General features: G+C 38.6%; 1 protein-coding gene across 1 annotated transcript; it reads left to right on the plus strand.

The window, feature by feature from the left end:
• Positions 1-3,578: 3,578 nt before the first annotated feature.
• On the plus strand, positions 3,579-4,930 carry Gcnt3 (glucosaminyl (N-acetyl) transferase 3, mucin type). Its single transcript, XM_076848609.2, has one exon. It carries the CDS (start codon positions 3,579-3,581, stop codon positions 4,875-4,877), a length of 1,299 nt encoding a protein of 432 aa, XP_076704724.2. The 3' UTR covers positions 4,878-4,930.
• Positions 4,931-11,797: the final 6,867 nt, after the last annotated feature.

The raw sequence follows: 11,797 nt of genomic DNA on the forward strand, positions 1-11,797 counted from the left end.
ACAGCAAGGATCTAATCATTTTAAGCTGAATTTACTAAATGTACCTTTTTACTTATTTTGTTATTATAGTCTTTAACTCTGTGAGGTTAGCTTCCAGGTAGTGTTCTTTATCCCTGTTCCTTCTTAGCACATACAGTCATAGGTACTAGAATTCTAGTCTTCCCAGAACATCTGCCAAGTCCCTCCTATGTATTATCTTCTTTACTCTTCATAACAATACTCCAGAATAGGTATTAGTTTAGCTCCTAATTATTAGCTCGTGATTTAGTCACAGATTGACCTAAGAATATGTTCAAGATCACACATTTAGGAAAAACAAAAAAACACAGAGCCAGGATTCAGATCCACCTTTATTCTGCCAAACCCACACTTATCTCTACTAATATGCACCTGGTGTTACTAACATTTAGTTTTAGTTTAGTTTTAAAAAATATTTCCACAAATTGTTAGTTATACTACCATGTATTTTACAAATAAGAGTGAATTCCTATTTTGGTTATCTTAAAAATAAAATAATCAAAGAGCATTCTCTTTTTATTGAAGGACTCTGTGCTGCAGTTTTTATAGGAAAGAAGGTGGAATTAGAGGGGACCATCAAAGAAAAGTCAGATCCAAAGATACTGGAGGGATCTTCCTAGACCTGAATTCTGGAGACGGTGCTTACCTTTAATCAAGCTTGCCCAGGGATTTTGTGGTTCTGTCATGGAGAGTGACGGAGGATCTGAATATTGGCTGTTGGCTGGAGCCAGTGAAGAATAGAGGCGTCCATGCCCTACGTGACTCCCTTGTCCTCGCTGTGGTTCATCTACAGTTAGGAACGGGCAAAGGACACAAAACAAAACAGACCAACGGAGGTTCCCACATGGAGAGTACAAGGGGTGGTGTGAACAAGTCACTTAGGAAGAAGGAATTCTCACCTCCATTACTTCAGTCTTGTCTTCAGACGAAGCGCTGAAGCGCGGCTCTCTGGGTTCTATTTCGAGGGGAACCTGAAAACCATTCGACTTTGCCAATGGCGCCTTAACAAGTCAGTCTACAGGGGGCGCTGCGAGGGAGACTGCCAGGCTGGAGGAGGGACTTCCGCCCCCAGCTACTTCCGGTGTCTCTGAGCAGCCTTGTCAACGGTGCTCTTGGTTAGTTTGTATCTGCTCCAAAGTCGGTTTATAGTAACGACACCAGCGACCTCCCAGAGGCCTGGATCTCGGTTCAGGGGCCCTCAGCACTAGTTGAGCAGAGTATCCTCCTCAGATGTCTGAGTTTCTGCTTTTGGGGACCCTCCTACTCAAATTTTAAGTTTGGTAATTTCCAATTTGTCCCTAACTCCAATCTGAGTGGTAGCTACTTCCAACAGTTGCTATTGCCCAAATAATTGAATGTTGGCACCTCTTCCTACTTTTGCAGTTATCTACTTTATACCTGGTCAAGTTCTTTAAAATAAAGTCTTCAATTCAGATATCTGCCAAGGATGCAGCTTTTGTGGAGTGGTAGTTGGGGAAAATGGGGCAGGTGGTGGTGGGGGAACAATATCAACAGCTTTGAAGAAAGTATTTTCCACACTCTGTTGCCAAAACTACCCCATAGGGTTCTCACTGAATCCAGCAACCCATAGTGTAATCCATTCTTTAAATGGCCAAGAACCTCAGGCCCCCAGACCTCAGAACTCAGAAATTAGTGAGGGAGAGCCACATTCTGGACTCTGTAGGTATGTCTACAACATGCAGATTATTAACAGTCATCTTAGGTAAATGGGATTTTTTTTTTTCTTAATGAAGCAATTTTGAAGGACTCTGGTTTTCATTGATTTTTAAAAAAATTTTTAGTAAAATAACAATAGAAAAAAGTCCTTGAAGGTGTTTTTTTTTTTTTTTTTTTTTTTTTTTTTTTTTTTTTTTAGTGTCTCAATCATGCACTCCTAACATGAGGCGTGACACTCCCTAACAAAAGAAGGCTGGGGCACACCTGTGTGTTTCTATGGTTCCTTGTTGGGTGAGGAGGGAAATGCTTTTAAGTTCTTGTATGAGCAGTGATAGGTTCTTTGGAATAGTTTCATGTCAGAAGAGCACAGGTAAAAACTGGGTTGTTCTGATCAAAATGCTTGCTTTCTCAGATATTGCTAACATTTTTTTCCTGCCTTACTCACATGCCTAGATGATTCCTGATTGAGAATTTGCTCTTGACTGATTTATGTAAGCTTCTTTCCTTATCTGAGAGTAGGAAGCCAAAAGGTGAGTGACAGAGTCACCTGCTGCTCTACTTTGCAGAGATCCTAGAGGAATTTGCATCAGTCTTGGACATCTTGTGAATATCAGAAAACATATTTTGGAGGTTAGAAAAAGACCAGGGAATATGGTGTCTACATTTGCTTCCATGGAATCCAACCTATCTTCACTTGAAAACAGGATCACATCCTTCCTTAAGCAGGAAAGAAGCTATTAAAGGTGAGCTTTTCTTTTAATTTTTCCTTTCTTTAGCTTCCCATAAAAGTTACTTCTAAACAGGGTAAAATCTTGTGCTTAGAGATGCAACAAAGAAAAAAGGATGCATCACATTTTGTTTCTGTCCTTTTAGAGATTTCCCCCCTGCAATATCTGGTTTTCTTTAGTGGTACTCAGTGCCCTATATTATATTAAAAAGGTAGCTGTGATTTGGTTGAGAAAATATTAGACTTGCAGACAAAAATACTAAGGAAGTCCCATATTTGCTTCTTATAGCATGTATGCTATTTATTTTCTGTTTTTCCATTTAAAAAGAGGCCTATTACTATTACATTTTCAGGTTAGTTGTGAAGATTAAATAGGACGATGTAAAGAGATTTCTGGTTCATTGAGGACATTCATTAAATATTGTATATACACAGCTATGTTTGTCCCTGTGTATAGATATATTTTAAATTTGATGGACTACCTGAAAGATTACATACCATTTTTGGGATAATATCAAATTGTATTACTTTAAGCACATTTTTAAAAAGGTTGACTAGGTTCAATATGTGGCCAATGAAGTACATATGGTGAAAAATATCTTAATATACAAATTGCCAAATAGAAACAAGAAATGTAGTTTTTACTTTTAAAAGGACTTTTAGATATCTAGAACTGGGGCTATGAGGCTGAATTTCATGGATTTTTGTCTCCAGACTTACTGGAAATTCTAGACCTCAGATAAGAGCTACATTCTAGGGTAGTCAGGGGTGGGAGGAAGAATAAGGAATGAAAGATGGGACTTCCTCCTACTAATTATACCTTTATGTCAGCGAATGCTTAGTTCTCTTTCCTTTTCTCTCTCCTGAAGTGGAGGTGGAGCTGGATCCTGATCCTGGTGTGGTCAGCTAGTTGTGGGATCAGGATATAGGTCTCCACAAGAAGCCAGTTGTAAGAGGCTCCTAGGCATGTGTGTAATGAGGATATTTGACCAGAGAAGAAATATATTTTTGCCATCAGTTTGGAGTTGCACTTGACATTGCTGGAAACATGGTCATGATTCATTTATAATTGGAGGCATTTTGTTTTGTCCAAGGAGTCCTCTCTCCTCCACCTCCTCCTCCATTGTACACAAACTCTGTCTCTCATCCTGTGAAAATGATTTCATGGAGGAAACTCTTCCGGCATTATCACTTATGGGCCCTTGGCGGTTATATGCTGCTGGCCGTTGTTGCTCTGAGACTTTCTTTCAGATTGAAGTGTGATCTGGACTCCAAAGAATTTCAAAGCCAATACTGTAGGGATAAGTTGTATAAGTCCCTAAAGCTGCCAGCAAGGAGGTCCATCAACTGTTCTGGGATCACCCGAGGGGACCGGGAAGCAGTGATCCAGGCTATTCTGAATAATCTGGAGATCAAGAAGAAACGGGAGCCTTTCAATGATATTGACTACCTTCGCCTGACCAGAGACTGTGAGCACTTTAAGGCTACAAGGAAGTTCATACAGTTCCCATTGAGCAAAGAAGAGTTAGATTTCCCTATTGCATACTCTATGGTAGTTCATGAGAAGATTGAAAACTTTGAAAGGCTGCTGCGGGCTGTGTATGCTCCTCAGAATATATACTGTGTCCACGTGGATCAGAAGTCCCCAGAAACTTTCAAAGAGGCAATCCATGCGATTACTTCATGCTTCCCAAATGTTTTCGTAGCCAGTAAGCTGGTTCGGGTGGTTTATGCCTCATGGTCCAGGGTTCAGGCTGACCTGAACTGTATGAAAGATTTGCTCCAGAGCCCAGTGCCATGGAAATACTTCCTAAATACATGTGGGACAGACTTTCCTATAAAGACCAATGCTGAGATGGTCCAGGCCCTCAAGATGTTGAATGGGAAGAACAGTATGGAGTCAGAGATACCTACTGAGTTTAAAAAAAGACGCTGGAAATATCACTATGTGGTGAAAGACATACTGTATATAACTAATGAGAAAAAGGATCCTCCCCCTAATAATTTAACCATGTTCACTGGGAATGCTTATATTGTGGCTTCTAGAGACTTCATTCAGCATGTCTTAACGAACCCTAAATCCCAACAACTGATCGAATGGGTAAAAGACACCTATAGCCCTGATGAACACCTCTGGGCCACCCTTCAGCGGGCCTCATGGATGCCTGGCTCTGTTCCCTTAAACCACAAGTATGACATTTCTGACATGATTTCCATTGCCAGGCTAATCAAGTGGCAGGCACATGAGGGAGATATCAATAAGGGGGCATCTTATGAACCTTGCTCTGGAATCCACCAGCGGACTATCTGTATTTATGGTGCTGGGGATCTGCATTGGATGCTTCAAAACCATCACCTGTTGGCCAACAAGTTTGACCCAAAGGTAGATGATAATGTTCTTCAGTGTTTAGAAGAATATCTACGTTTTAAGGCCATTTATGGGACGGAACTGTAAGATACACTGTTGTGCTACCTTTTGAGGCAGGAACATGTACAAACATGCTATAATTGCTGGGACAATGAAGGGTGGGAGTCCAGGGCTTGGGAATCTATGGCATCCCTTAGGATAAGGGGACTACTGTTGGAGTGTAGGTATGTAGACCTGTTCCCTTGCAAATTGCTGCCTTTTGACTCTTCTCCAACAGTTCCTATACTGATTCTAACACAGGGAGGATAAGAACCAGTGTTATTTGGAGATAAAGGAGGAGTGTGTCAGGGGACTGGATTTCAGCTGAATACCTGGTGTCAGGTTTTGAACTTTAAGGAAAGGCTGTTCCTAATAAGTCTAGGCTTGGGGAGTGTTAATGGAAAGATAACTTTCCCTTTGGTACTGTTAATTTAAAAATAAATAGCTCCTGATTCAGAGCATTTCCTCTATTTTTTGTCTAAGAAGCCAGAAGTAATGTAAACAGATAAAATGTGTGAGAATTTTCTCATAACTGTTGGTGTCATTTAAAATTTCTAGTGGCTGGCAAGAGAGCCTCCATTAATTATCCCAAAATGGTCCTGGCAACAAGCTGTTTGAATAGCATATTCAAAAGAATGTGGAGAAAGAAAAAAAATTAGAGGAACAGAGCTATTCTTTCATTATTGAGACCACTTGTTTTGTTTACATTACCAAATTCATAACTTCTCTACCAGGGAAAAGGTGGGGCAATTTTTAAATGGTTTGACCACTCATGTCCTTATGAGAAAATCACGGCACTAATTTTGCCAGCTTCACAGTCAAAGAATGTTTCATAACAGATAATAGTCATTTAGATAAAGTTGCATATAATTTATTGTTACACATTTTTAGTAGGGGGGGCACTGCACTGATAATTATATTGGGAAGCAAAAATAAATAAAGACAATCAAGCTAAACAAGGATACCTGACTATTCCACGTGTAAGCCTCTTCAGTCAAAACTCCCTTTTTTAACTATGTGAACGGAAGTGTTCTTTTTGTGGGGAGATAACAATGATGTGTGAAAATGTTACTTAGGGAAACAGTTTCCTTTCTGAAACTCTGGAGATAATTGCTGGCTATGTGTCATTGTAATGGGCAAGGGGTACTACAAAAATATAGTGATACTATAAAAAAGACAGTGGCCTTTGAAGATAGCACAGCTGATCTGCATACAGTATGTTGCAAAAAGGCTTTTTATATACAATTTGTGTAATTTGAATACTCCCATTAATATGTCATAACGTCATCAATGTGTTTCTACACTTCTGATTGTGATTTAAATAAGGTTTCTCTTAATCAGCAGTCAGCTTCGTCTGTAGCCCATGTACTTCTCACGTAGTTCCTGTGTGTGACTCTGAAATTTTGATGTATGTTAGTGATTCCTTTTAGTAAGGTGGTTCTCCATTGGTAGTGGGCATCATCATCCCCAACTTACCTGCTTTGCAATACTTAGTCCTCTTTACCTGCTCCCAGTCTCACTGTGGAGATGCTGAAGGATAGTTACAAGTGTAGTGTTTTGTGCCCTGTGAGGTCTGTTGCCAGCAGTGGTAACTACTGGCATGTATGATGTTCCTCAGCCCTCCTCTGAGGTGGATGGAAGTACCACTGTGGGAAGTGGACAGAAAAGCATCCTTAAGTACACTTATTCTGAGAAAAAGAACTCGAGTCTTTGGCCACATAGTCAACTTAAAACTTTCATGTGAAATGTTATAATTATATAAATAAATTTTAAAAATCAACATGTGAACTTGTCATTTGGATTGTGTGTGCGTGTGTGGCAGGGCTGGGGGTGCAGAGTACAGGGAGTTGTAGCAATTTTCCAAGCACTGAAATTTTCTCTAAAAATATATTCAGGTGAATAGAAAGTGCTCTCCATTTAATAATATAGGGTCTTCATATTATAAGACTTACATTTCTCTGTTTGCTTAGTGTATTTTGGAATTCCTACAGTTAAACCAGCACATATGTTGATTTTTTTCCTTCCTGTGGAATCATACCTGCTTCTTTTAATCTTTCTCTGAGAGGACAAATATTGTAATGAATTGAGCAAGTAGGTTTGTATCATCGTTAAAAGTTTAAATTGGTTTGTACCTTTCTTCCTTTCCTTTTTTTTTTACTAGAGACTGGGGATTAAACCCATTGGGGCACTTTAACACTTTGCCACATCCCCAGTCCTTTTTTATTTTGAGACAGGGTCTTGCTAAGTAGCCTAGGCTGGACTGAAATGTAGATTTCTCCTGCTTCAGCCTCTAAGTTACTGGGGTTACAAGTGTGTGCCACCACATCTAGTTTTAATAACTATAGTCTTCTTTTAATAACTCTTATTTTTGTTGCACACACTGATCACTGTTATCTTTGCTCTCTTTGTGAAGTAAAAAATTTTTAACAGGAAGAAAAGACAGTTGATAACTTTGGGCCACATGACATAGTTGGAGAAGTCAAGCCATTTTGATTAAAAATGGAGAGAATAATAAACACCTTGCCCACTTATCTTAATTGACCCAAAGATCTATTCTTATTTTTCCATTTAGGTAGTCATTTACCATGAAGATGAATAAGATACGGGTTTTGCCTTTATGAAGCTTAGTGTACTGACGAGCAATGAAATAATTTATTCATGCATTCATTCCACAGATATGAATTGAACTCTTACTATATACCACACCTAGTTTTTGACACAGGGGATACAGCAGTCAACAAAACATGAAAATTCCCACACTCATGTCATTCACATATGAGCAGTAAACCGAGTATAAATAATTATTAGAAGAGAAGTGTAGAGAGAAATTAAAGAAGTGTTAGGGACTTTGGGAAGGTAACATGGGGAGAAAGGATGCTTAAAATTTTAAATAAGGTGGTCAAAGGGGACCTCAATAAAAAAGTGACATTCGAGCAAAGTTCTGAATGAGATGAAGGGAATGATCCGTGAGAATAAAGGAGGGAAGAGCATTCTTGGCCAAGATGAAAGATTTATGAGGCCCTAAAGCAGGAACAGACCTGCCATGTTTCAGGAACAGCAAGAAAGCTAATGTAAATCGAACAGAGTGAAGGAAGAGTTAAGAGGGTGGTACAGTGGAGGGACACTGTGAAGGCCTTTGTAAATCATGTGGACTTTTTATCTTCTCCAAGTGAAACAGGACCCAATGGAGGGTTTTGATCAGAGGATCTAATTAACATTTTAAGGGGATGACTGACTAGCTGCTGCACTAATAATCTAGTTGGGAGTGAAGAGTGGAAGCAAGGAGACAATCTGGAGTTTGTGGCCATAATACAGGAACTATACAAGTGTCCTGGACCAAAGGAGTAGCAGAAATTATGGAAGCAGTCAGATTCTGAAAATATTTTTGAAGGGTTAGTTTGAGGATTTGCTGGCAGATTGAGTTTGTTTATAAGATGGAGGAGTCAAACATAACTCAAAGGGTTTTGTCTTGTTTCAAGTTGCCATTAACTAAGATGGGAATTTTGTGAAGAAAGAGTAGCTTTTTAGGGGAAGATAAGGATTTTGATTTTGAACATGTGAAATTGGAGATGTCCATCAGACATTCAAGTAGAGATGTATAGAGGAGTATGAATTCAGGAAAGTCTGGTTTGTAGTGCTTATGTGATATTTATCAGCTTACAGAGCATGTGAAGTCATGAAACTGGATGAGTGCCTGTATTAGTCCATTCTCTACTGCTATAATAAAATATCTGAGACTGGATACTTTATAAAGGGGTTAATTTAGCTCACAGTTTTAGAGTTATAAAGAACAAAATCAGATGGCCCCATAAATGCAGCCTCTGATGAGGGTCCCCTTGGCTATATCACATCATGGTGGATGGCATCATGCTGGGAACACAAGTGAGAATGAGAAGTCACACAGTAAGGCCAGAGAGGGGAGGGCCTAATCTTATACTTTTAAAACAACCCTCTAGTAGGAACTAACAGAGGGTCTCACAAGAACCACATTAATTCTGGGGGGAGTGCCCCCAGTGACCTCCCATTATGCTCCACTTCTTAAAGATTCTACCACCCACCGCAATAGGGATCAAGCTTCCAACATGTGAACACTTAGAGGACACACTCAAACCATATCCAAACCATAGCTGAGCCACAAAGAAGTCAACATAGAATAGGCCCTCAGATGAATTCTGGCACTTTCCAAAATGCAGAGGTCAGAGAGATGAGAAACCAACAAAAGAAAGTTGAAAAGGAGCAGCTAGTGTGTTATATGGAAATCTATTGAGGGTGGCATTCTGGGTTAAGAGGAGACAGTGTTTCAGAGAAAAGGGAGTGATGACTAAAACAGAACATGCTGGGAATCACTTAAGGTAAGGATGAAACTATTATTATCTTGAATAATGTGGAGGTGAGCTTGATAACATCACCTGATTGGAGGTGATTCAAAGAGAATGTTGTAATAAAACTGGATTCAGTGAGTAAAGATAAATCATTTGAGGAGTATTACTTTCAGGGAAGAAAAGGAGGGAAAAAAAAAGTACCATAATAGAAAGTTAAGACAAAGTTGTCTTAACAATTAGAAAAGTGGTAACATGTCTGTATGTTGATGGGAAAGATACAGTTGGAGGAAAAGATGGGGAATGAGATGAGAGGCTTGCCATGTTAACACCCTTAAAAAGAAGAGAGGGATGATCAATGCACAGGAAGAAAGCCTTTTCTTCGATGGAAGCACAAAGAGTCGGCTCACATTAATAGGATGGAAAGCAGAGTGAATGAGCTCAGTTGTATGTGGTGGTGTGGATGTGGCAGTGGAATTTAGTTCTTTTGCTTTTTTATTAAAGGAACTTTTTTTGGTACTAGGGATTGAATCCAAGGTTCTTAATTACTGAGCCACATCCCAGTACTTTTTGAGATAGAGCCTCACTAAGTTACTTTGATTTTGAACAAGTTGCTGAGATTGACTTTGAACTTGTGATCTACCTGCCTCAGCCCCTACATCCCAGTCCCTGTCCCTGGGATTACAGGTGTGTGCATGCCACCATGCCCACCTTTTTCAATTAACATGTTATCTGATATATAATATACATGTGAAAAAGTACAAAATCCCAAACGTATGGCACAATGTTTTATGAACACAGCAGCATAACCAGTCCCCTAGAGAACAGCACCAGTATCCAAGGTGCCTCTTCTTGGTGGAAGTTGCATTTTACATCACCTGAAATAGTGAACAAGGGTTCTAATTGCTCTACATTCTCACCAGCATTTTTACTTTTCTTCTTTTTTGATAGTAGCTATTGTAATGAGAGTGAGGTGGAGGCAAACACTCTTAAAGATGGTTTTATTGTCCCAGGCTGTGTAATTTTTAACAAGTCTGTAAGATCCATTATCTTTGTTTCTGTAAGTACAAGTGTCTTTTACCTCTCTTTTGGTTTTGGTACTGGGGACTGAACACAGGGCACTTATCACAGAGCTACATCCCCATTCCTTTTTTTTTTTTTGGCAATAGGGTCTTGCTAAATTGCTGAGGCTGGCCTTGAATGATCCTCTTGTCTTCCACATCACTGGGGTCATGAGAGGATAACTTTATTCTTTATCTGTAAAAATGGAACAAACTTTTTTCCAAAGTAATAGTTAAGACTACTCAGAAGAATATATGAAATACATATAGCACTTAGTCTCTTATAGAACAGTAATGCTGGCTACTATTTTATAAAGAAGTCCCATTTCTGTGCAGCCAAATGTTAGCTTTGGGTATTTAAGAATGACATTATAAATAACGTACTTTTCCCCCCATCTGAAAAACGGGAACTATGTGTAGAACAAACAACTGTTTAATATTTAAATAGGTAAAAAAACTATTTTGCCCAATATTATTACCAACTCTTCTCAAAAGGTGACTTTTCATCCCTATACAATTGGTTAAACCAATGTTTAATTACAGATGAAATGGGGTCAACCACAAAATAGAGAACATCAAAATCCTATTCTTACAAAATAATAGATAGCCAAGTCTTTTAAAATTTAAAATAGTTGGTCTTGATTCATCTATAGTCAGCTGCTAAATTTTAGTCACTCAATTACCTGGAGCCGGATTTTTTTTTTTAAGAAATACCCCATTCTTCATTGTATTTTCCTACTTTGACTAACAAGGGAAACTTCGTTCCTTCACATAAACAAAGATATAAAAAAACAAATGCCACACATTTTAGCAGACTTTTTATTTGAAGTCTAATAGTTAGTCAGATGTAGTTCATTTAAAAATGTACGAAACTTGATCAATTTGGCCAGTTCCAAGAAATAATTTAGAAACTAATTTATGTTGTTTGGAATAGGTTTTTGAGATCATTTAACTTTTCCAAATCTAATTGTATTTAAGTTTCTCTCATCAATGATTAGTTTTATACTTTTAAAAAAGGGAAGTTTCAGGCTGGGGTCGTGGCTTAGTAGTAGAGTGCTTGCCTTCCATGTGTGAGGTACTGGGTTCAATCCTCAGTACCACATAAAAATAAACAAAATAAAGGTATTGTGCCCATCTACAACTAAAAAATATTAAAAAAAAAAAAAAAAAAAAAAGAAAAAAGAAAAAAAAAAGGAAGTTTCAGCTGGGTGCCATGATGCACATCTGTAATCCCTGCGACTCAGGTGGATGAGAAAGGAGAAACTCAGATTTGAGGCCAACTCAGCAACTTGGTGAGGCATTGAGCAACTTAGTGAGACCCTGTCTCAAAACTAAAAAAGAAAAGCTATCAGTGGTAGATACCCCTGGATTCAATCCCCAGTACCAAAAGGAAAAGACAAAAAAAGGGGATTTTCTTAGTAAAATTCCATTTAGATTTTAGTTTTGCCCCGCTGATGCATCAGATAAATTTACAACTGACAAAACTAATATGACTTTATTGAAATGACTATATTTTCTAAGTTATTTGTAAGGAATATGGTGCTTTTAAAAAATGTTTGTCTAATAACTTCACAATATCTATTTGAAA

This window comes from Callospermophilus lateralis, chromosome 3 (assembly GCF_048772815.1).
Source record: "Callospermophilus lateralis isolate mCalLat2 chromosome 3, mCalLat2.hap1, whole genome shotgun sequence".
In the NCBI taxonomy this organism is placed as follows: Eukaryota; Metazoa; Chordata; class Mammalia; order Rodentia; family Sciuridae; genus Callospermophilus; species Callospermophilus lateralis.

Excerpts from the sequence above, each read along its gene's own strand:
- Gcnt3 (XM_076848609.2), top strand. The coding sequence starts at position 3,579 with ATGATTTCATGGAGGAAACTCTTCCGGCATTATCACTTATGGGCCCTT.